Source organism: Camelus bactrianus, chromosome 23 (genome assembly GCF_048773025.1).
Source record: "Camelus bactrianus isolate YW-2024 breed Bactrian camel chromosome 23, ASM4877302v1, whole genome shotgun sequence".
Taxonomy (NCBI): Eukaryota; Metazoa; Chordata; class Mammalia; order Artiodactyla; family Camelidae; genus Camelus; species Camelus bactrianus.
Window position 1 is genome coordinate 4,390,379 of NC_133561.1, and position 26,690 is coordinate 4,417,068.

The 26,690-nt window shown below is 38.7% G+C and overlaps 1 protein-coding gene across 2 annotated transcripts in view; it reads left to right on the top strand.

The window, feature by feature from the left end:
- KCNT2 (potassium sodium-activated channel subfamily T member 2) overlaps positions 1-26,690 on the top strand; it is a 282,806-nt gene that overhangs the window by 232,234 nt on the left and 23,882 nt on the right. For both annotated transcript variants that reach the window (XM_010974039.3, XM_074351598.1), the window contains 3 exons: positions 9,284-9,385; positions 12,898-12,981; positions 13,871-13,999. In XM_010974039.3, coding sequence (XP_010972341.3) covers positions 9,284-9,385; positions 12,898-12,981; positions 13,871-13,999 — 315 coding nt within the window. The remainder of the gene's footprint in view (positions 1-9,283; positions 9,386-12,897; positions 12,982-13,870; positions 14,000-26,690) is intronic.

Sequence of the window (26,690 nt, forward strand, 5' to 3'; positions counted from 1 at the left end):
TACCTTCAGGTTTCTTCAAATTTGTAAAACATTTCCTGAATGGCGTGCTTTAGCTTGAATCCTGTTTTCCCAATAATAGAGTCTTCCCCCAGTGTCCTTGGGGTTTAGTTTCAGGACATCTCCCTTCTCACCTCCGCAGTAGATACCAAAATCCAAAGATGCTCAGGTCCCTTATATGAAGTGGTGTAGTGGCTGCATATAACCTACTCACATCCTCCCATATACTTTAAATCATCTCTAGATTTCTTATCATACCTAACACTGGGTAAATGCTGTGTGAGTAATTGCTACTGTGAGGCAAATTCAAGTTTTGCTTTTTGGAACTTTCTGGAATTTTTTCCCCCAAATATTTCCAGTCTGTGGGTGGTAGAATTAGCAGATGTGGAGCCTGCAGACACAGAGGGCGAACTGTACTTCCGTGTTTGATCATTGATCCTGGGCGCAACAGGCGAGAATGTCAGTTATTTTTAATGAATTCACTGTACGACAGCAAGAAGGCAGAATTTTACGTGTATTAAATAAGTTCAAGCCACTAGATATTTACTGGGCACCTGCTCTGAGCCATTTGCCTTGCTAAAGGATAGAAGTTATAAACTTGAATAAAACACAGAATTTATAATTTGATGGGAGACACAGATCTATAGGAACAAACTAAAGCACATTGCCTTATTCTTCTTTTTAATTCTGTCCAAACAAGTCGAACTCTTTTGTATTCACAATCTGAGTACTAGAATGGCTAGGTGGGAGTTTGGTGCTGTCTTCCCACACAGGATTTGATTCACTAGAAAAATTTCTTATCCAGTTTTTAGGAAAATACTTACCTTTCTCCATGTTGGTCCAGAAAGAATTTCAGGATAATGCTAATTACTTTCTGTTTCTTTAAACGTTGCCTGATCTACTCTGGAGGCGTGATGATATGTGACTTACATGGATAACTATTTTAATGTATAAATGTGTCTATTAAGAATGTACACAGTGTTATCATTTCACACAACAGGTTCAGAGTTGCCATAGAATGAATGTCTGTTTCCCCCCAAAATCCATATGTTGAAACCTAACCCCTAATGGGATGACATTAGGAGGCGGGGCTTTGGGGAGGTCATTAGGTCACGAGGGTGGAGACCTCACGCAGGGGATGATGCTCCATGAAAGACACCGCAGAGCCCTCCCTCACTTCTCTGTCATGTGAGGACACAGGCAGAAGGTGGCTGTCTGTGAGGCCAGAGGTGGGCTCTCGCTGTCACCAGATCTGCTAGCCCCGTGATTTTGTGCTCCCCAGCCTGCCGCGCTGTGTGAAAGAAACTTTTACTTTTTATAGGCCACCCCGTGTATGGTGTTCTGTCATAGCAGTCCCAACACAGAAGTCTTGACATCTGCCCAGAATAGCTGTTCAGGGCACAATCCAGGAAATGCCTTCACCAAGACTGTGATGTAAACGGCTCCCCCTCCAGCAGCACCGCTGAGCAGCCGCATATGTGTCTGCTGTGAATGTGAAAACGCGTATCAAACTTTTAAAACTATTCAAACTATAAAATACAGAAAAGCGATAGATTTATATAACTAAGTTAGAAAAGTTTAATTATTAAAGTTGTATAATTTTATTGAGCTAAATATTTCATGAAAATAAATTACAGCACCATAGTGATTAACATTTATTATTTTCAAAGCCAGCAACTACTTGTCTTTTAATAAACTTACATACCTGACGTAGATAGATTTAGTCAACCTACCTAGACTAAATCATGAAAAAATAGGAAGTCTGAACAGCCCTGTAACTAGTATGGAGATTGGATCAGTAATAAAAACTTCCCAAGAAAGAAGAACCAAGGATCAGATGTCTTTGGTGCATTCCAGCAAACATTGAAAGAAGAATTAATGCTAGTCCATCTCAAACTCTTCCAAAAAACTGGACAAATCTTAACTTCTGCTTTCAAAAAGGGCTTCATGTTTGTGTAGTACCAAGTTACACCAAAAGAGACTCACAGCTCAAGTAGAAAAAGGAGACATTTTGAAACCCTGAAGTCAGCACAGTACAGATTTATTACGTTGGAACAATTAACACTTATTTGCAAATTAGTTACTCTAAACTTTAGAAGAGTTTCTTGAAAGCATCCATCCATAATGCTGTCATAATATGTAACTTGAAATAATTAGAGACAGGCTCAGAAAATGTTCTGAATAATTAGCTTACTGTTGTGCATACATTTCTCCACAAGATTTAAAACTCTTATTTTGTATTTTAAAAAAGCACCTCCTTTAAATCCCTTCAAGTAATGTGATGAGAATCTAGAATTTCGCTTACTCGTATTTGTAATGTATTTGTTGTCATAAACAAACTGTATCAAATTATGCAAACACTGACATTTCAACATTGTTGGCTTTGTTTTTTTGTTTCGTTTTTGTTTTTTTGGCAGAATATTTGCTTTCTGGAAACTTGGACTAATCTTTTATTTTTTGTAATATCTATAACCATTATATTTTCTTTAGTGCTTATGTAATTTTTTAAAAAATTTATTCTTGGGGTCTCAAATACTGCCATAAAATTGTAAAACTAAATTATGACAGTTTATTTTTAATATATTACGTACACCATGGTATATTCGTATATGACTTCAGTCTTTACTTTGAAAGTGATTTTGTTCTGTGGAGCCCCATTTTTGAATGCTTACGTCATGTAAGACAGTTATAACAAACATCCATCATGTGTTCATGTGATTAAAACTTATTTAAGTGGTTTTTTTGGAAGTGTAACATACGGAATAGTCTTTTGGAGGTAGTATAAAACCGAAACACATAGTCTGGGTTCAGCAGTGAGTCATTCTTCTGCATTCCTGTTAATCTTTCAAAAGCATGACGCAGTCTTCGCCGAGAGCTCTCCATGTCATGGCATTTTCACAGGAAATTCATGCACTTTGTTTACCTTTCAGATGCCCAGATGTCTAAGTATCACCTTTAAATCCACAGCCTCCCTTCCTTGGAGCTGACCCCGTGAGTGACGGTTCTAATGCTCAATGAAAACGAGGGAAACTCTCTTGAGCACCACTCCAGCCTAACTTCTACACTGACACTCTAGTCAGAAGGAGTGGGAGCTCTTCTTTAATTATGGTGTCAAGATTATTTCCTGACTTTTTCTGACCCGAAACTTCTCCCAGGTGCGACTGCCAGCTGCTTCTGCAGACATTTTAAACCTCCTTTTGGTGAGGTACCTGCATTCTACAAGCCGTGCTGTTTTTCAGTCTTCCCCCTATCCTGGGAATTATTGTCGATTTAACCTGTTTCAGTTATGTTAAAAATTGTAATTGTATTTTGTGAGTTTTTGAGCATCATTAAATGATACAGAACTTACCTTCATTTGTTTTTCTAAGTAAATACATGTAGTTTATTTTACAGTTTTATAAAAGCACAAGAAAGAACAGTGGTTGGTTTTCTCCAAATTTTAGCTTTTAAAAGTACAAATATTTTAAATTTCTTATCCTATAAAGAGAAAAAGGAATAGGGTTGTGCACATGAAATTCATGACTGTTTCCTATTTGCTTGGCTAACTTCTCTTCTGAGGTTCAGATCTGATGTCATTTTGTTCGTGACACCGTCCTCTTCTTCCTTGGGCCTCCCGGGTACTTGAAGCCCTGTGCAAGCGCACAGTCCGTGGCCTCGTGAATGTGTGGCTTCGCCTCTCTCCTCAGGAAAGCTACGAATCTTTGCAAAACTAGAACATAACCACTAACTGATAAGTGCTTGCATTTAGTACACTGCTTAGAATTTTTACTAAGCCATGAGAGTATTCTGTAGTCAATTTGAATTCTTCTCTTTTGTTTTCTTCAACACACATTTTAAACATATTTTTAGTTTACTGTGGTATTTCTGATGTTATCACTGTTCGCCTTCGTTACTGTTTAGATGAGGTCGGACCTGGCGGGCCCTTTGCCTGACATCTAAGCACCTTATCTTCTAAAGGGGAAACTTGAGCGCCTGTCAGTGCCAACAGGTGAAACCCTTTGGTCTAGTGACTCATTTCTAAGAAACAATGAGTCTAAAACAGAGCAAATGCTTTCAATTCTGGGCGGTTGTTGCCATGATACCAGATTTTCCAAATTTAAAGAAATCAGAAATTTAGACCTTTATGTTAAACGTTGAAGACTTGTTAGACTTTAGTAAATGTTTGCAGGCTGAATGGAGCTTCTCTGTAGTTCAGATTTGGACCATTCACTGTCAGTGTGTAACTTCTAGCCTACATGTTGGTCTTTTGCGATAGAGGGAGGTAGATCAAGGTTAGAGTCCCCAAAATCAAACTGGAATGGATGGTCAAGACGATTAATCGTGTTTAAGTTTTTTCATAGGTAAAAAATAGCACTGGTAAAATGCAGTTTGAAAATTTAATACAACTTCTTCCTTGTCTAGAAGTACAGAAGGAAAGTAATTGTGGAACTTGTTCTAATCCAGTTGGAGTTACTTTCTTGAGCTGTTATTTTTTCCTATAACTTTAAAACTTGTAGGCCTTACTGTGTAACTAGTAGGGATTCACGGATACACACTACTGTATATAAAATAGACAAACATCAAGGACCAGCACAGGGAACCATATTCATATCTTATAACAACCTATCATGGGAAAGAATCTGAAAAAGAACATCTGTATGACTGAATCACTTTGCTGTACACCTGAAATGAACAATATATTCTAAATCAACTGTACTTCAAAAGAAAATACACATATTGAAAAAAACCTTGTAGGACTTGAAAATAGTGTCATAAAATCTGTAGTGGTTTTTTTTTCTGCACTGTAAGAAACGTTAATGAAAAAAAGACAGTAAATCACGCATGCTGAATTATTCACAGGAGCAGTGGGGCAGCGTCACTGGGTACAAACGGGTTTTCGCAGGGTGCAGAGTGGAGCATACGTGCTAGGGGATGAGGATGGCTTGCAGAGCTGCTGTGGGAACAGTGAGTTCTGTGAGATGAGATCATTCTCCATAGGGAGGCAAGGTCTGAATCCGACGGAGGCATTTTCAGGATTGCACTGGACAGTCAGCCTAACTCATCAGTAGTTCGTGCTGCAAATTACCAAGAAGTCATCCTGCAAAACAGTTTGGGAGCCAGAGTATGGAGCACCCGGATACGGCGTCTCGGAGCGTCTTGTGTAGTGAGTCGGGGGCTTCGGCAAGTGTTTAAGTGGGGACAGGGGTGTGACGTAGTCAGTCTTGTACTTTCATCATATCATTGTGACATTGATATATTTATCTAGATGGGGACACATTATGGGAAAAAGAGGAAGAGCAGGTTATTTCAATAAACCAGTCATAAGATAATAAAGACCTGGTCTAGGACTGTCAGGATGAAGAGATATGTTGGTTAAATACAAAAAGAGAATTCTGGGAAAGAGTTGACTTTATTCTGTAGGGAACACATTGATGTCTATTTAAGTCTGTTAATGTTGAAGTATGTGATAAATGAGCAGTGGTGTATCAACAAAGCTTAGAAAAGGGATAGGAGTAGATATATGTATATGTACGTAAAAGTTGTCGTGCACATAAAGGTATAAATATAAAACCTTAGGAAAAGATAAGTTCTCAGAAGAAGACAGCTACAAGGGAAATGGGTTTAGTGAAGGAATTAATCCTGAGGTTCATGGGGGAGAGTCTAGGAAGAAGATAAATCAGAGAAAAGGAAAAGAGTCCAAAGAATAGACTGGACTGTAAGTCAAGATAGAGTGATGTCAAAAGGCAGACAGATTTCTACAATCAGAAGACAAGTGTACAGCCGCTGTGTTTGTCTCCATCAAGTCAGCACTGAATTTTTAAGGAGAGAAAAGCCTGGCTGTGGACAGAGCAGGAAGGGCCAGACATAAGAAAAATGACTTTGTTCTAAAGAACATCAGAGAGACAAGGGCTTAGAAGATTTAAGAAGACAGGTTGGTGAGGCGAGTGACGACAGGCGTGCTCACGTATGGCTGGCAGGCATTTATCCTCAGGTGCACGCACATGAAATACTGAGGTACAAGGGCCTTTCTTCTTGAAAATCTTTTTTTCCTCCAAAATCCTTTCATTCTTTCTTTCTGAACCCACATGTTTTGCAGAAGCTTCCAACCTTCAAAACTTGTCAATTCTCAGGAGCCTCGGGGAGAACGGGGGCAGGAAGCCACGTTGTGTGTGTTGTGTATTTCTAAGTGGCGTGGTCAGGGTCCTGGTTTCCCCAGGTCGTGCTGGTGCAGGGCCAGTGTCTCAGTGCAATCACCGAGAGCCCCTGTCGAGATGGCCTGATTCGGGTGGTAACCCACCCAGTCACCTCACCCCTGTATCTCAGTGTGGCAGGGTAGTAACTTTGCCTGGAATACTCTGCCTTCCCCTCCACGATAAGGAAGAGGGTCCTGCACACCCCAGACTCCCTCAGCGTGAACCTGCCTTGGGTTGACTCAAGGGTTTTTTAGGATATGGGCCTAAGTTGTCAGCCTTGAGTCCTCATAAACAAGAAGGAATCCCTGAGTGTTCCATCAAATGGACCCCCTCTGAGCTGCCACATGGACTGGAATTGACTCTGTGTGTGTGTGCGCGTGCGCGCATGTGTGCACGTGTGTGTATGCACGGCGGTGGTAGGAACCTACTCTTTCCGTGGGCAAGAAGAACAGTGGACATGCAGAGATAAATGCTCTTTATTACTGGAATGGCCCCTCTCTTCTGTGTGCAGTACCAAAGGAGGAGAAATGAAAGAGAGAGAGAAAGAGAGATTGCTTTAAAGCCACCAATAACCCCAGATCCTCTCTTTCCCTGGTTCCCAAGCACGCATCTCAGTAAGAGGCTCTGGTGGGAAACCTGTTCTGGAAGAGACAGCCCATCTCGGAGAAGCTGTGTGTGCAGAGCTGTGCTTCCATAGAGATGAGTCTCTTTCCTCAGAAAAGGTAGATAAGCAGGTAGAGGAAGAAGGCAGATAAGAAGAAAGGTGGACAAACAGGATGCCCCAGACTTCAGCAATCCGTTGAAGACTTGTATTTGAATGTGAGGATTTTCTGCTTTGAATTCAAAAGGCCACTCCCTGGGTGAGCAGCTTTGTGGTGAGAGGAAAGGCAGAGTTTGTTTGCCCAGGACCTGGGAATTTGGGAATAAGATTTGAGGGCTGTTGGTGAACTAAGGTAGGGACAGGATGGGGACAAAGAAGGAGGAAAAGAGGGGGAAAAAGGGTCAAATACTATAAAAAAAAAGGTCAAGTAGGATGAATGCTGAGAAAAGCCGCTAGACCTGGGGATTACATTGTGCTTAGGTCCAGGCAGAAGAATGAAGACATGTCAAAGAATTGTAGTTGAGAATATAGGAACTGGAAACCATTAACTTATGCCAATAAAATTCTTGATTTTTTTCCACCTCCCACGCTGTTCCGCTAAGTCCAATAATTTTTTCATCTCATTCCATATGGTACTGGATGGACACAGTTTAAGGAAACAAAATTTGTGCCAGGAACAAATTTCTTCTTCCAACAAAAGCATATGTTCATGATAGCAAACCAAATGGAAGAGATAGGTAAGAGCAAGGCTATTAAACCGTCTGGGATCTTTCAGTCATGATTTGGTTGGCTCAGATTTCTTTGAGATATTTTTAGATAAGTGATTGTTAGGAAAACACAAAATCATCATTGAAACTTCAGTTGAATCCAGAATTCTCCTAAGGAAGGAAATATGATATGTCTGAAAACAAAAGACATTATAGTATATGCTGGTCCTGCAGGCAGTCGCAGAAATATTATTGTATTTTGTAAAACACAACAGTCAAAAGAAATACTAAAGTCAGAGAACGTTGCGTAACGCAAAGATTGCTGTTTTTTCCGTGTTCAAACCTCCATGAAGAACCGAAGTGAGAAGAGAGGGGTGTTGAGTGAACCTCGGATTGTTCGTTTCTTGCCTCTTCCTATGACTGTTACAAAGTTTATGCAACACGTTTGCTTTAGATGTAGGCAGAATTCATTCATTTGTTCAATAAAATTGCATTGACTGTGTGCCTGGCCTCGTGTTAGGCATTGTTTCTGAAACAGAAAGTAGAAGCATGAGCTCTGTCCTCCTGGAACTCACTGGTCTGCCTCAGACAAACAGTTAACCGATTAAAAAATAAGGAATTATTTCAGAATGCTGTGAAAGTCATTAACAGGGTTCTACTGACAAGTAAGTGGGGAAGGCCTCTTTTAAATCAGGTGATAGAGGAGGCCTCTTTGGGGAAGTAATATCCGAGCTGTAACGGTAACACCAGACCAGCCCCGTAAAAATTTAGAAGTCGCATTAGAGGAAGAAAGCAAGCAGTGTCAAGTCCTCGAGGTGTTGCAGAATTTGACATGTTCCAAGCATTAATAATAATAGAAGGTGATACTTACTAAGTGCCTACTGTATGTAATGCTTTTAGGTGCTTGCTCTTGTTTATTTGTTATCATGACAACGGGATGTCATCACCAACATGAATCTCTTTCACAGGTGATGAAATGGAGGGACAGGGGGTTTAAGTGACTGGTACAAGGTCCTACAACCGGAAGTGGCAACGCTCGACTGCAACCTTGTTTGTGTTTCTAGTATACGCGCACACACACGCATGCACGCACACACGCACGATTCGTTTTTGTTTTTGTTTTGGTCATTTACAGAGGCTTGGCAGCAGATTGGTGTGGCTGGCACAATTTAAAAGGTGGATAGACAAATTAAAGCTGAAATGACAGAAAGCTAGAAACCGCTGGGGGTGCTGGCTCCTACCTGCCTATATTTTTATTCTTACAGAAGAGAATGAGCAGATCTTGGAGGAAGGATACAGTTCAGTGGTAGGTTATGCGCTTAGCATGCACGAGGTCCTGGGTTCAACTCCCAGCACCTCCATTAAGATAAATAAACCTAATTACACCCCTCCAAAAAAATAAAAATAGTTTTTTTAAAAAAAAGTAGATCTTCTAAGTGTTATGGCACAGGATGTGGCTTTAGGTTTTTTTTATATTTGATGGAATGATTTTATTGTGTTTGCTCCTTGTATTAATGTCACTTCCAGCCCTTTTCAGAAATATGTATGAAGAGCTAATAAGTGTTTAATGTACGAAACGATGCATCGTCCTTAACTACTGGGTGTTTTAATTGATGAAGAAAACTTGGTTGTGGAAAGTAAAGGGACATTCAAAATGCCATTAAAAGTGAAGCAGTGGCATGTTCGTAGCTAAGAACCGTATAATAAAAATGTCAGTCATCACATATGTTAGGAAAATGTAACTCAGCAGAAAGTCAGAAAATAGAGAATGCTCACACATTTTTCTATTTCGAATTTCTGAACAGAAAGAACGAGAGCGAGGTTCGAATTTAGCCTTCATGTTTCGACTGCCTTTTGCTGCCGGGAGGGTTTTCAGCATCAGCATGCTGGACACGCTCCTTTACCAGGTACGCAGTGTTCTGTGTCTCTCTCCAAAGTGTTTCCGTTTTGTTTAGGTTTTGTCAAACACTAATACATCCCAGTGGTGGTCATGGAGCTGTTCACCTAAAACTGGCTCTGGAAGCAATCCAGTATTTTTTTCATGTATTTAGTGACATAAATGTGCCTATGAAACCTACTGTAAGAAAAAAAACTGTTTTTCAGAATAATCTAATAATTTTTAGGCATTCTTTGACACCAGAGACATACAATGTGTATTGCAACAATTTAATATATTTTGCATATTACTCTTAAGTGTGTTACTACACTGAAAAAGAAAGCTAAGAAAAAATCACTAGCTTTAAAAAAAGACAGCCTGCTTTCTAAACACATTTTTTAAAAATAAGATACCAAATTGATGTCAATAAACTGATGAGCAAAGGTACATTTTAAAAATTTGCTAATTATTGCCTACTTTAGAAAAATGTAAGAAAGATTTTACAACAACTAAGAACCATTCAGTTTGTTCCTGAATGCCAAAGTTTTACATTGTCATTTTATCAGAGCTAAGACATTTGTGGAGATTTTATTTTATACCAATATATTTTAATATTTTTAACTCTGCCAGAAATTGAACAGCAGTAATATTTTAAATCCTTTGCTTCAAGTAATCAGATAATTTCTAAATATATCCATTAAGAGAAAAACAGATATTCATAGGACTTTAAGTTATTTGAGAACCTTAATCTCAAACTGAGCATTCAAGCATTTTGTTGTGTTTTATGATCATGTATTTCATGGTGGCTTTTCTACCTTGCTTGACTGAATAAACTAATACGAAGATAGTGGGAGCTTTTCTGCTGGCCTTTGGGCTAGTTGTGCCCGTGAGTGTGCCCCTGGCAGTGTCAACAGACCACCTGCTAATGCCAGGAGAGTACAGGAGCAACACAGCGAAGAAGGACACACACTCCTGTTCTCCATGGAGTTGCCAGGCACGTTATCCGGGCGCCCCCGGAAGTCAGGCTTCCACCCCAAACCCCACTAGCAGGCACACATCCTTCTGAGCTCTTCAAGAGCCGGTTGGACGGGAGGAATTGTTTGAAGAGCAGTGTTGAATCTGAGGGGATTTATGTCAATGGCGGTCAAATGCTTGATGTTAAGATGCACCAGTGGTTTTCAGATATTGTAGCCACAGTATCTTGTGTTCAAATAAGATCCCACGAGAAAGCCGTACATATAAACTAACTAGAAGGAAAACATTCTGCAGGCTTGGAAAGCAGTGCTGCTTTCTTTCCCTTCATTTTGCTTCGCATTTTTTGTTATACGTAGAGATACAGGAAATGGCATGTTTTCTGAAGCTGCTGCAGGAAGAAGGAACTAGAACAATAATTTTCAAAGTAGTAACTGCCCATTACCTTCTCCTGACATCAAATGGGGTATTTTAATGGTACCTTTTTCAGATAGGTACTCATTTATGGATTAAAAAAGTTAAGAAATTTAAAATATTTTAGTTCCTAAAATTACATAATATACATTCTTGTATTCTTAAAATATACTGAATACAATTTAATTGTTTCTTGTATTCTTAAAATATACTGAATACAATTTAATTGTTTCTTGTATTCTTAAAATATACTGAATACAATTTAATTGTTTCTTGTATTCTTAAAATATACTGAATACAATCTGATTGTTTTGGTTAATGATTAAAGTGCATCGTCTTCAGGATAAATGTTTGCATTATATTTCAGGAACCATTATCAATGACTACAATTGTATGGTGATTTAATTAGTATAATTCTACCGTAGACATCACTTACTTTGCTTCCCCAAGGAAAACTGTCCTACGGGAGGTGTTATCAGTCATGATAAATGGGATGGCACAGGGCTTAGAAAGATCAGCTACCCGGTGTGTAGTGTGAACCCTCACCTTCAGGCCACGCACAGCTCATCAGGTTACTCCCAACCCTTTCCCGGCAGTAAATGACTCTGCGTCTGTGTAATGCTTGAGTTTCTGACAGTATTTTTTTTTAACTCACTGGAGGTTTTTGTTTATTTGTTTGTTTGTTATATCCCACTGGAAAACCAGGTCACTTTTACATTTTTAATCACTTTTATTAATTCTCATCTCTGTAGATCTGGAAAACCAATTATTAAAAAAATTTTCTAAAATAAAGGTAAATAGATACTACATGAAACTGAAAAACAATCTTCTTTGATCGAGTTATGTGAGATTCGGTGCATGGATTTTGTGGTATTAAATGGGACTAGCCACGTCTTTGGCTCATGCCTAACTCTCGTCCACACCTTGATAAAGTTACTCGACAAATCATCTCTGGACAAAGACTGTGTTAGTGAAGCATGCAGTAAACGTTAGTTGTATTACCACATCTGGCTCTAAAATAATTTAAAATAGTCATTGGCCAGATCTTCAGTTTACTTTCTCTTCCAGAACTACTTTCTGTTTTTCATTTTGGAAAATAATAGTTTTAAGTGCTCGAGAATTTGTTAAAAAGTTTTCTTTAGCAAACACTGAGTGAGAAATGAAATTGAATGATGCTAACGGTGGGTGCCTGTCACGACTCCTCTTGGTGGCCCCACTATGTTCATGTCCTAACTGCTAGGAGACTAATATACCTTGGAAACCAAAGTGCCATTTACTTGACCTGAAAAAAGGAAATGGATGTGTTTCCTTGTGTTCTTTCTTAGATGGAAGGTTTAGTTTTCTGAAACTAGCTCTTGGTGAAATAAATTAGTAATGAGCAAAGTAGTCTAGAGGATTTATTTTAAAGGTGTTACAACTTTTTAAAAGTCTTTGCTGTGCAGAATAACTGGATGATTATTTACATATTTCTCTTGTTAACACCTGACGCCCCAACTCAAAGCAGTCATTTCATACAGTTTCTGAAGTAACTATTACATGTCATGGTGAAGTTTGCTTGCATGGGTTGAGTTTTTCTTTTCATGCAGAGCTGCAAATAAACTGAAGAAATTGGAATCACCCTTCAGCCAATAATCTCACTATTGAATAGTGTCCTAACAACATGTCAGAATATATATGTTAGCAAATAAAGTAGTCTCATCATGATACTTAATGACCTACCAATTGTTTAGATTTATTTAAATATTAGAAATTTATTCTACTAGCATAAAGCTTAATCATAACAAAAAACAAAAGCTAGTTGAAATATTTCCTTGCACATTTTAGTTCTTTGAAGTATTTTTTAAGATTTTTTCTTTTATTTCAGCTCATAGTTTTTTGTTATTAAAAGTGAAGTGTTCTCAACCTATTTAACAGCATTCATAAAATTTAAGCATCTCAGGATATTCTAGAAAATAATCATTTCCTACTGTTTTATGGACAGCTTAACTGTACGTGTGTATTTAGAACACTGACAAGATAGATTTTTCTTTCCTTGTTTATGGAGGCTTAGTGATGTGTTATCAGAAATAACCTTTAAGCAGTGATAAGATGTTCATACTCTAAGCTGTTCTACATATTTCGTACACCTAGTAAATATGTATTTTGTTTATATTGCAGTCCTTTGTGAAGGATTATATGATCTCCATCACCAGACTCCTGTTGGGATTGGACACTACACCAGGATCGGGGTTTCTCTGTTCCGTAAGTTAGTTCTCTGCGGAGTTAAGGATCATTCCAGGAGGAAGCTCTGAAATCCACCTGTAATGGACTTTGGCTAACTTTTCTATGTCATTTACTAATTTTTTTCTAATATCTGCTCAAAGAATAGCATCCCAGTTTTTTAGTTTCTTAAAAAAAAGTTTCAGGAAAAACATATTATTTAAATTTATAATCCAGAAAAATAGCCTTTCTGTACAAAATTCGGAACTTTTTTTTTCTAGCTGGCATTTGAGATTAATGGTTACTGACCTAGGATGTCACACTGTCAAGGAACACAGTGATCATGCAGTTTAATTCCTTTACTTGATAAATGAGTGTAGTATGTCCAAGTGCATTTAATGAAGCGACTTGCCGACAATGCAAATTTGTGATTAGCAAAGAAGGGCAGGTACTTGTGCCTCCCGTCTGGGAGCCCTGTGTTCCTACCACACACCTTTCTCAGGAAGGGTGCTGTTAGAACTTTGGATGGGCAGTTCTTTTCTGTGCTGGAGTGTCCTTCGCACTTTAAGGTTTGTAGCATCTGCAGACCCTGTCCACTAAATTCCAGGAGCAGCCTCTATTACTGAAACAAAGTCTTCCCAGGTTGTCTGACAACTCCCAGTCAGTTACGAGTGATATTGCACAAAACGAGGTCAGCTGAACTAACACAATGTCACGTTGCCACAGGTGGAGCAGTTGGTTTCTCAAGTTTGGGCGAACCCCAGGGATAAGACTTAAATATTACACAATAAATAATTTTAATCCAGGGATAAAGCACTGATGATGTGCCGCTTTGAGATCTGAGAATATCAGTAAGTGCTACCTGTGAGAAGTGAAAAATAGCCGTTGGGTGTTTATTGATAGGTGGCAATGTGTGTGGATTGTGTTGCAGATGAAGATCACGGAGGACGACTTGTGGATCAGAACCTACGCCAGACTCTACCAGAAGCTGTGTTCTTCCACCGGAGACGTTCCCATCGGGATCTACAGGACTGAATCTCAAAAACTTGCTACGTCTGAGGTTTGGAAATACCAAAATATCCCTGTTTTCATGTTTAGTCTGGTTGAACACAGCCATTCCTAAATCTAGAAACTTCTTTCTGAAATACGTCAGAGGAAGCGGAAAGGAGTGCCGTCTGAACACAAGGTAACGCAAGTCTCAGAAGCAAAATACTTGTCGACTGTTTCAGTAAACGAGGTCAGAACTTCATAAACTGCTGTTGGCTAAAAGCCTGTTCTAGAGTTCGTGGGCTTTGGGCTCTGAATGTGTTTTGTAGGTTGTCGGGGAGTAAGTTAATTCTGAGTGACCTCTGACGCACAGGCACGCTTCTCTGGGCAAGCAGTCTAGTTTTCTCAGATAATCTTCAACTTCGTATATTAGCATTTGGAAAGAAGGAAAACAAAGATAAGTTCGTAAGCAGGAAACTCACATTTTTTTGAGCTCTAGGTTGAAGACTACCCTGACGCCAAAACAAAAAACAAAAAACCCAAAAAAACAAAAAAAGCCCCCAAAACCCCTCCAGTGACAGTGCAGACCTTCCCAGAGGAAAGCACAGTGATTATAAAAGCAAACTAGAGCCTCTTAAAATGAAGCAGAATTTCTGATGGCTGCTTACGACTGAAAACATGCCCACATTTTAATTTGGCCATACTATGTGATTCTAAATTATGATTTATATTCATTAAAATATTTTTCTTCTTCAGATACCTCAATGTGATTGAAAATTTTGGTTAGCCATTTCTTTCTTTGATCTGATGCAAAATTATCTCAACTGTGAGGCTCAGATCCGTCACACGCGTGTTCGTGGTCCTGTAATTGTTACACCAGCTGGTGATTAAATCCAACGCATCCATGTACAGAAAAGAAGAGCTTTGTAGGAAGCATAAGGGTGATGGAGTAGATTTTGTTTTTTTGTCACAATTTACAGTTTGACATTTGAACAAGCGATGTTGATGCCAGCAGATAGTGGCTCCGTTTTTCTGAGGTGCTGGTTTCGCTGCTGCTGCCGACGTGCAGAAAGGAGCGTCACTGCCGGCCCTGCTGCTGCATCTGAGTCTGTCGTTGGCTGTGGTCCCTGTTGTTCGCGCCACAAAGAGCAAGGCCGCGTCAGAGAAAATCAGGAGTGACTGACGGGAGAAACATACCAGTCAGTTACATACGTAAGATAGCTTGGCCAGATATGCTGAACGTTTTAAGAACACTGCATCCAAAAATTCTTATTAGATTAGAGGTTAAGAGGGAAAAAAATGCTTTCACACCTAAGCAATTAACCTTTTCTTATTTGAACTTGATAAGTCCAAGGAAGGTTTCCATCGAGCAGAATATTATCCTGTTCTTATACGCGGGGCTTTGTGAATCTGAACATAGCAAATTCTTTCCTTGGTCAAGTCCACATCATGTCAATCATTTTGTGTTAACAAGATATCCTGTTGCCTGCTGTTTACAGGGTAGCTAGGGAAGGGATAAGTCAGTATTTAACCGATATCAGGGGGCCTTGCACATGACATTTCGGTCAGTCCTTCTCATGACATATTAGCAAAATGTTTATAAATCCCCAACCCTGTGGCTCATATTAAAAACACACATCCTTGGGAAGATAAAAGGATACTGGGTTAAAGGAAGATAATACCAGCCATCTTCCTGTGCTGAATTCAGTTCACCTTTTGGTACATATATTTTTATTTAAATTTTATATTCTGCCTATTGTAGAAACAAAGAGGCAACTTAGATAATTAAAGATAAAAATAGGCCCTTCACACACTGTTACAGCAAAATATATTGAAGGGCAGAGAGATGAATGTTACTTTACATTTACAGTGAACAGACTGCTACAATTGAGCTGAAATTCTGCTTTTATTTTCCTGTCAAGTAAGGCTAAAGTAGAACTGTTGAGTTATATAATAATTGTAGTTTGATACACAGAAGGCTTTAAGTTCATTTAGAGAAAGATTTGTTTTTCCTGATCACAATTAGTAGAATGAGTATATTGTGTGCTTCCTTATTTAAGAGATTTTAGATAACATGATGATCATTATCTTCTTTTAATTTTAGTTTGGCAAGATGCAAAAGTACAATAAGGTGAATGTTCCTTAAGTCAATATTCTGTGTTTTCAAAAAAAGGGGAACATCAATTAAATATTAACTCAGCAAAGGCATTGAGTTGTGTGCAAAGAGGAAAATATTCTCTTTTTCCTGATCATGTGAAAACAGAATAAGAGCTTAATGGATCTCACGAAAGGAAAGATTGGCTCATATATTCCACCATCTCTTGCAGTATCAAATGGTTTAAGAAAACTCAGGTGTTAGAATTCAAATAATTTATCATTGTCCAAAATGCTAATTTTTCTCTTGCTTTCATTAAAGACACCAGAATTCAGGAGGTGGAAGCTTCATTTGATGATTAGAATCGAAGCACGTGGCATATTCTTTCTTAGCTGACTCACAGGTCCCCATTGTCCTGGACGGTTCACACCGCTGTGCCCTGGCCCTCACCCCCACGCTGCTGGTTTGAGAGTTGATTCTACAGAGAGGGTGCACAGATGGCCTGTGGCCTGGGAGGCACTCGGCACATGTGAGGGCGGTAGTACCACCCTGAATGCAGAGCGCCAAGTGCAAAGGTGCGTCCTGCACGCTTCACCCTCCATCAGCGGACTGAAGAGTCTTCCCGGGGGTGCCTGACCGAGCCGAGTGAAAGGCCTAATGGCGCTGACACGGGAGATTCTCCACTTTAATAATCTAGTCAGGTGACCGTGAAACTCAGTAAAAATCTCTCACTCAGAGCTTTAAACAGTTTTTTTAGCCCTCTACTCTTACATAGAAAAGACAAGTAAAAATTCCCTATTTCAGGATATAGAATGAAATAAAGATACCAAAATAAACAAACAGAAAGAAAAAGAAAACTTTTAGGAAAGTCAAATCATTGAGGGAAAGACAATATAAAACATAAAGTACAGTTAAAACTTCTACTCCTAAGTATTTACCCAAGAGAAATGAAACTATATCCTTACAAAATCTTGGACATGAATGTTCTTAGCAGCGTTATTCATAATAGCCAAAACTTAGAAACAATCTAAACGCCCATTGACTAGTGAACAGACCAAAATGTGGTGCATCCGTACAATGGAGTACTATTCAGCAACGAAAAGAAACAGGGTACTTCTGTGTGCTGTGACTTGGGTGAACCTCAAAAGCATTATATCAAATAGGGGCAGACAGACACAAGCGATTATGTAATTTTTGATTCCAAGTATGTGAAATGTCCAAAAAAAGGTGAATGTATACAGACAGAAAGCAAACTAGTGATTGCCTAAGACTGGGAGCAGTGGAGGGCATGGAGATGAAGAATCAGCAAACATGATGGGACTTACTGGGCCGATGGAAATATTTTAAAATTGATGTACGGTGATAGTTGTACAAGTTCGTAAATTTACTAAAATATTCATGAATTTTACACTTGAAGTGGGTGAATTATACGATGTGTCAAATATGCATTAGTAACATTATATATTGAAAAGCTATAATTCAAAATAATAGAAAGATAAGATACTGTAAAGATGAAAGGAAAACAAGAAGCTAAATTTTTATGAGGGGAGGGTGTAGTTCAAGTGGTAAAGTGCATGCTTAGCACACACAAGGTACTGGGTTCAATCTCCAGTGCCTCCTCTAAACATAAGTAAATAAGTAAACTTAACTACCCTCCCCCAAAATAAAATAAATAAAATTTTTTTAAAAGGAAGAAGCTAAATTTTTAAAGGAACATTCAGAAAGAAAGAAATCTTGGGAATTGAAAATATGTTAGCAGAAGTGAAAAAGTTTGTGCCATAAAGTTGAGGAAATCATTGAGAAACTAGGGCAGAAATTCAAACATGGAAAATAACGAAGATCAGATAAAATTGGAGAACTAGGTCAGGAGGTCTCGGAGTCTGAGATCTGAATTTTAAGACTTCCATAAAGAGGAAATAGAGCAAGTTGAAGAAATACCAGTTTAATAATTTAAGAATAATCCTAGAGCAGAAGTGTGTCCCCGATGGGAAGAGTCACCACGTGCCCGCTGCAGTGAGGAGAGCCGGCTCACACGAAGGCACGGCGTCATGGCATTCCAGAACACGAGGGAAAGGACGTCTGTAAACAGATGGGAGAGGAGACCAGAGGGGGGGTCCCATGCAAATGATTACTGCGGATTTCTCAACAGCAGCACTTCAAACAAAAGACAATGAAACACGTCCTCAGGGTTTTGAGGGAGTTTTATTTCCAAACTAGAATTCTGTATTCAGCTAACACTTTCAAACTTGAGTGAGAGTAAGATAAATCATATTTCATCATTTTCCCCAAAAATATTCTCCCATGCCCACTTTCTAAGGAAAATACTCCCACCAAAATGAGTGAGTAAATTTCCAGAGTCAGGTATACAAAGAAACCAGACATTTGGCAACAAGTATGAAACCAAGGAAGAAGCCAGGATGGCGATGAAAGGGCCACCAGGCAGAAAGGGCAGCCGGGAGCAGGTCAGAAGGCTCCAGAGAGATGGCTTCTGGAAGAGGAAAGCCACAGGGTACCTGATGCATCTCATTGTCTTAAAGAAAGATTGGACAGTTGCCAAAGAGTTCAGGATGGATTCTTAAGGACAAATCTAATTGAGTGATTAATAAAATTATTAATTAACTCTAGGAATACAATCTCACCACCGCCAACAAAAATTTTATGCAGACAATGAGCAGTAACCATATTTCCCATATATTTTAATCTGTAAATTGTACTTAGTCATAATATGCCCTGGAGTTTGATCTAACCAAAATTACACTTCAGCTATTTTGAAGTGAAGGGGTGTGGCAACAATAGTGGAATAGGTAGAAGAGATTGTTAATTTATCTCCTTCCAGAGTGAGAAGTCAGTAGACAAAAGTAGAAACTGAAATTAGAAAAAAAGAAAGAGCCATCCAGCAGTGCACATTGAAATGTAAAGACCAGCACGTCTAGCTAAAAGGGGTAAAGGCAGACGGGCCCCACGAGGTTACGGTGGGAGCTGCTGTTTCTCAAAACAAACCATAACATTTCTGACTATTTAAACTATGCTTATGTAACTAATAAAAACAGCTAATAGATTTATTGCCATAAAGCCGTCATTGTCAGACCCATTCATTGATCGTTTCTTCAGTTTACATTTTTAAATATTAAATTCTATTCTATGAAGAATTTTCAAATTTAATGCCAACATTTCATATAAGAATGTAGGGGGAATAAACTAATATAAAAAAAAAAGGTCTTGCGTCCCTGTTTTTTCATGGAGCTCACAAAATACATTTTAAAAGCAGGTGCATGCTTTCATGCTGCCTCATTTCCTAATCTGTCTTCAGTATCTTCCCATGTTTTGTGTCTAGAGAAAAAAGTTGTCTTAAGTTATATCACTGCTTTCTGAATTAATAAACATTTGTTCCCTTTTTTGGTAAGAAAGCATGAAACTGTGTTTGCCTTCATTTTTCCACTGTACTGAAAATCACATTTAAAGTGTATTATCACCTGGGAAAATTTTACTAGGAATTAGAGAGAGATTATTTTAAAGCATATTAAAATACCAACATCTTTCCAGTATAACCAATACACTTGCAGAGTAATGTTACTTACTCTGTTGGTCACCTTCATAGTCAATGAATCCTGTAATTTAAAAAAAAAAAATGGGCAAACTGTAATTGTTAATCATTGACTGTTCCATCTACTAGCCATTAACTTTTTACAATTAAATTGGAAAGTAATATTTTAAATATTTTATTAAAACAAAAGTTTTCATTTTATAAAATCATATTAATAAAATTATTTTAATAAGGGTTTAGATAAAATAGTTTTGAAGCTCTAGCTGTCCATTCTTTGCCATTATTCCCTCAAGTAGTGTTTACTTCATTGGGCCATATGTTAAGACAGTTTCAAGGAGCCTATATTCAAATGTTTATTATACATTCTTAATATTTGTAACAATATTGAGAATACTAGGTAATAGGTTAGTTCTGAGTTATATTTATACCAAAGAATATAATTGAAAATTTCACTTCTATCTTTTGAAGAATGAATAGAATATTATTCCTTAGAACTGAAGGTGGGGAAACAATCTTACTGAAAGATTTAAAACTTTTTTAAATGCTATGGATATTAATACTGAATTGATTATTCAATTAACATTGATTATTGAATATAAGTAATTATGTCAAATATTATCTCATGAATATAGTAGTTTATTAAGCTCTTAACAATTGTTTTATTTTTTACTAGCACCACATTTCCTTTCTATCAAATATTAGAAAGACAATTTTAGAAAAAATAATCTAACAAGAACAAATTTCTGCTGAATTTTTAAAATAATAGCTTACTCTTCACCTAATTTTATTCAAAATTGCTATGATGAATAAACATATAATTAGGTTATCAGTGTTACGTGGTGTCTGTCATAGATTGTCTTGTTACTGATTGTTTGGTGTATGTACTGTCTGGTCATTGTTTAAACTGCATTTTGTGTGTTTCTTTTTCCCTCCCTTGTGTCAGTATCGAGAAATAGCATCACAAGTAAGTATTTTGTTTGCCTCCCTTTCCTCAAATGGTCTAATATCTTAATTCGGTTATTAAAGGAAAAGAATATTAAAGATTAAATTAAGCATTTCAGATTTTAAAAGAAAACAGGCTGAAATGCTTATAAATGCTGTTTCCAAATCAGTGTATTTTTATTTCCTTAATATGATTGCAAATTAATTTTACCTGTTTGTCTTCAGCTGTTTATGTGTTAATCCAATCACGTATTTTACTGTCAGGTGTCTTTACCAGCTGGTCACTTACTGGCTGTGGACTGTCTGTCCACCTTCAGTGATCAAGTATCAGGTGGGACTGAAAGGGACGGGGGTCTTGATGTCAGACGTACCTTTTAGTTTGCCTCTTATGTTGACTGGACCTGCTGGAGAGGGGTCTGGGAACAATAGGACCCATGATGGACTCCTTTAGTATACTTTTTAATGTTGAATTTATTCTTTAATAGCTTTAATTTACTGTCACAAAGAAGCCATCATTTTAATGTTTCATAACCTGATTTACTACAGTAAAAATAAAATTCTTAATAACATTATGTATGTCTATATACACCTTTTATACTTCTAAAACCTTGAGTTATCTTCATGTGATTTGCGTTTTTAATTTTATTTTTCATTTTCTTCATGTAAATCATGATAAAGAATAGCCATTACGGTTTTAGTACTTAACACAAACTCCCAAGCATTAGTAGAATTAAAGAAACCATTACAAACATAAATATTTTCAACTTCAAAAATTGAGTTTCAAATGACAAAGCAATGGTAGAATTCAGCCCATTATAGAATGCAGTTGCAAGTGTAAAATTTGTGTGCCAGAGTTACCAACTGAAGGTTCAAATCATTTTTGAGACTGTTGAATTTTGGAGAAAGGTTCTATATTATCATAATACCCCATATTTTGACAGAATGACTGCTGTTTCCTCTGCATCGTAGATTTGAATCCATATCATAAATGTAAAATCTGCTTATTAAATTATTTGGAACACCTTAAATTATTTATTTAAGGTTTTATAAGCTCTAATTTGTTATCTTTTTGAATAGTCTAATTTTGTTTTCCCAGATATTGATTCCTTTGGAATTTACTAAATATTCACAAAGGAAGCTTCACTTTGTGCTGTTAAGAATAATGTTTTAGAGCAGTTTCCACATCATAGTACACACAGAAAATGGAAATGTTTGTGTAGCATGAAGTTTCTCAGGGGTTTCAGCTACTTTGACTCCCTGCACACTGAGCAAATTAAAATCTAGTTCAGTTCAGAACACGTTTCTGGCACAAGCAGGGTTTGGGGAACTCGCCTTAGAGTTCTTATGGTCGCATTTTTAGAATATGTTTTGTGATGCTTTGACTTCAAATGAGATCAAACATATATTTCTAAAATTTTTAATTTGCACCTGTACCGTATTTGACCTGACCTGACTCACAAATGAGATTTCCCTTTATTTACAATGAACCGGCAGACGTGACTTTATGAAGTATCTTAGTAACGTCGCAAGTGAAGTTGCTTCATCTTGCCTCTTCTTTTTTGATACTCCCTTCCGTCTCTGTTCCTGGGGAAAAAAAAAAGTCTATCCAATTATTTTACCTGACAGAATAAGCACTGGACTTGGAACCAGAGGATCTGGGTTTAAAAGTTGGCTCCTACTTTGACCAGCTGTGTGTGAGCTTGAGCTGTTCTCAGCAGACAGCAGAGTGAAGATGAAGTAGGGAGTTTATTATTAGCATTTCACAAGTTAGGCAAAAAAGGCAGAAATGTGTTAAGTGAACTGTTCATAGTTAATGGCAAATAAATCTGTGGCCAGGTATGTAAAGAAGCATAGATCTTACCATTTTTCCACTGGTGCTTCGTTTCTGAGTGGATGACACCGCTTCAGAAAATGTTTGCGTCGATATTGATGCACTTAAATGTATAAATAAAGCAATAGTAAGTATTCCTGTGATTTGGATAAACACCTTATAATATTAGCAAATGTAGATACGGTCACTAACCTCAGATGCATTCTACTTCACACACACGCATGCACACACACTCACACAATCACACACCATGAGTCTGAGCGCCTCTGTAACTTTCGCTTTTTAAAAATAATATTTCCTAGCTCTTTCAATTCTTACCTTGTTTATTTTCAACCCCAGGAAAGCATTTTGCACTTGCATTTATTTACTTTAACTTAAGGATCTCACTGGCAGGCATACTTATTAGCAAGGAGCTGTTTAAATGCATTTGATCTACTTGATTTAATTTAACTGCATAGTCATGGCTCTCTGTTCACTTAGTGACTGAAGCTGCATGGGCACTTCACTCTGCCGCAGGAAGTGAATTAAGCCTTTAGTCACAGCTGCCTGAGTGGCTGCTGGCATCTGCAAAATCAGAACTGAGTGGAAAATTGTAAGGGTGATCTCAGTCATCTAGGTCTTCACAAGCGAGTGATGGTCTCTAAGCCTTGGATCAGTAATACCATTTTATGTAGAATCTTTACATACGAATATGAATATTCATATCTACCCAGTCTTATGTCGCCGTGTCTGTTCTTTAATTAAGGCATTCCATGTATCGTAGAAACGTTCTTTCCACAGGCTCGCTTATTCATAGCTATGGTGTGTCACCCAGTACAGTGTATGCTCCAGGGCACGGGTCTCAAATGCTGGGAAAGAGAAGAGGAGAGAGAACCACTTACAATGGTTCTAACACGAGTGTAGTGTCAGTTCCACTACACCTCAGACATTTTACACACACACGTGCACACACACACACATATACACATGGCTGAAACTATTGCTCTAGGCTATATATTCGTGTAATGCTGGAAAATGACAAGTAAAAATTAAACTGTGAAGGTGACGGAGCTGCCAATGAAACTACGATTCTAACCACGGAAAGCACGTGAGTGCCTCTGTGGCTGTGCTGAACCTGTGGCTTAATCAGTGCTCTTCCATTTGTTGATTTTTTGTTGTTTGTAAATCAGTTTTAGACTTTAAAGCTATTCGAGTGTGTTAGAAAATTCTCTACACACGCACACATACACACACACACACATATTTACATACAATTCATAAAAACCGAAACTTATGTATCCAAAAAGGATGTTCTCTATGGAGAGAAAATATGTTCATAGTTTGGTCATTTCTAGACATAAAACGAATCATTTGGTTAAGGAAAACTTCCTTTTAGTTTCCTGTGAACCAAAAGTTAATGAGGATGAAATCAGCCTAGATTTGGGCCAGACTTTGAGTCTAACCTGTCAGACACATGTCAGCATGAAACACAATCATCAATGGTAAATAACTATTAGAAGAATAAAGAAATGTCTTGAGACCTACAAAAAAAGGTAGTTATAAAATGTACAGTGATGATAATTTTGATGTTGATCAGATTTTTACTTCACCGTAAAAATGCATTATTTTGAGGAGAAAATAAAATGTTCCAGCTTCAGAGAAGATTGTAAACATTCCCAGCACTGCACAGTGAAAGGTCATCTGAGTTCATAAAAGCAATGAGAAAAAAAAAAACAAAAACCAGTGCTCCTGGCACTGACAGAGCCCATATAATATATAAACACGACATACTTAGTGTGATTTCATTAAAAACTTAAAATTTACTTCTGAACACCACGACTCAAAAAAGCAATGAATGTGTTAGAGAAATAGTAACCCTTAAGTGCTGCAAAGTGCTATTTAGAAAGCTGACTTCTCAGGATCACCAGTAACCTCTGTTAAGACAACGTGTTTGTATGAATGAAAGATATTTAGCCTTTATTAAAAAAAAAACTTTCGTCATAGGTAATGCTATGGTCCTAAAAAAACTAATGGCCTTTTGTAACTTCTCTTCCTCAGTGTCTCTATAAAAATCGATATTATTTATGCCATGTGTATTAGAGGGGAAAAAATCTATAGTAAGAGCTGTTTGATAATATCCATCGCCCATTCCATGAAAAACACTTCTTCCTTGGCCTCTGTGACAATCAATTTTTCTACCTATTCTCACATTCTTGATTTCTCGCTTCTCTCCTCCCCACCTGAGGGTATTGAGATAGACAATTTGAAATTAGGGGATTATCTCTAAACCACACCTGTCTTTTCATCACTGTATCCCACATGCCTCGGGCAACGTCTCATGCACGTTCTCCGTGTGTGTTCACAAACCAGTCAAGGTCTCCTTCCCTATGTGGAGTCATCCTTTCAGTCTGCTCAACGCTGTATAATTTTACTTGTACCGGCCTCTGTCATAAATTTTGGCCCTTAATTATTATTTTACCCTAAATTTTTATGTAAATGTTTACAGATACGTGCCTGGTAGTTCCTGCTCTAATAGTGAGTGGCACGCGACCACGGAGGACAGTTCCTTGCTCTGGAAGCCCGCGGACACCTGTTGAGAGCCTCCAGGAGGCGCTAGTGGAGGGGTCTGGGGTGGAGGCGGAGGAGGGGAAGGGGAAGCTAACTTGGAGATGGTCTAGAGTCATGGACTTCAGTTCACGAGTGGCAGCATAAATGGGCTTAAAAATATTTGTAAATGAAGACTGTATCTCCAGAACCCAAAGGCCTCAAAAATGTTAGATGTGTCTTAATATTGCCGGTACTCCCCGATCAATAATTTTTTGTTGACAGTGTCAGCGGTGAAGCACCCCTTGACTGACCAAATAGTGCCCAGAAACGTCCCTAAGTTGAGGGGACGCTGTTCTTTGTGTGAGCTCCTTTGTGACTGTTTCTGTGTCCTGAAAGTGTGCCCAGTACATCGCCTTGAGAGATACCATCAAGGTCATGACATAGCTGTGTTCCCGGAGGAAGTGGGGTGCAGTGTCGACCCCGCCTGCAAAGACTCTGCGATTGCGGGGCTCTTGAGGTGCCGGATGTGCAGTGACGTGAAGACGTGTTGCGTCCCGTCGAAGGTGAAGGGAACCTGGCTGAGAGTTTGTCAGCCTAGGCTCTGACAAAACGTATTAGTCACATCTATGGCTGCCAAGCGTTTACCATTTGCCGATTAAATGGATCCGGTCTTTTCAGTACCTTTGGGTCTGGTGCCTCCGCGTGTGGGAGCGCAGCACGGAGGTTGGGACAGTCTGCTGTGGGGCATCGTTCGTTCTTTCCAGAGATAAGAGCAGGTCGGTTTGTGCTGTTAAATGGAGAAGCATCTGTGCTCTGAGTAGTTCTTACAATGGGTTTTAATCCTTGAAAGCTCTTTACAATCCTTGAAGCCTTATTAACTATTTTGGGCAGACAGAAGGTTCATATGGTCCCATCTTGTCAAACTGATTGTAAGTACCAAAGATTTTATCTCATTCAATTTTAATTTATTACCAGTTGGATCAGAGTGTGCGTGTCTGCTCGGGGATGTTTCAGAGCAATGGGTGTTATGACTGGGGGGGGGGGGATTTAGGCGAGGCAACAGCTCTGATGGTTAAGATGAGGCATCTTTACTTGTTCTCTGTCTTGCATTTGATAACTCCCCTTGAGTATAGTTGTCACCTTAATCTTAGTGCAGTCTCCATATTTCGGGTCTTTAAGTGTCGTGAGATCTTCAGTCATAACTAAAACTTGAGCCACAACTGAAAGAAAGAAAGAAAAAGACCTAAAGGTTTGCCAGTTGGTACATCTCAGATGTTAATTTGGAACCTTTGTGATAGAGGCTCAAAGCCAGTCAGCTCCCTTTTATGTTTTTGTCTTATAAATTATTTTGGTAAATTAGGGGTTTTCCCGTTGGACTAATCATGGACTGCCGTCTCAGTTGTCTGTTTCCACCCCTTGGATCTGCAGCTCTTCGGTGCTGTTGTCTTTGGTTGCTAGACACTCAGGGAATCTTTTCGACCCTGTTCTTAGGTGTAAGTCTCCTTCAGAGAGTCTCAAGTCAGTGTCTTCAGAGTTACGGGCCTCCGCGACGCCAGTGGGTACAAGACCTGAGGCTTAACCCAGTTCTGAGTGGATCCCTTGGCTGTGCTGTGGAGGCCTGTGGGTGCCTTTTCTTACTGCTGTGGGGATCGGTACCTTTGTTGTCCCGGAGGGGCAGGCAGCAGCAGCAGAAACGCTTTGTAGGGTCCTGGGAGCTGTTTTCAGGAGTGCGAGCTCAGCGTCTTCCTCCGCAAAGCAGCCACGTGATGGACCTGTACGATGCCCGGGTACCAGTCTTTCCCCTGAGCGCTCTGGTCAAGGAGAGT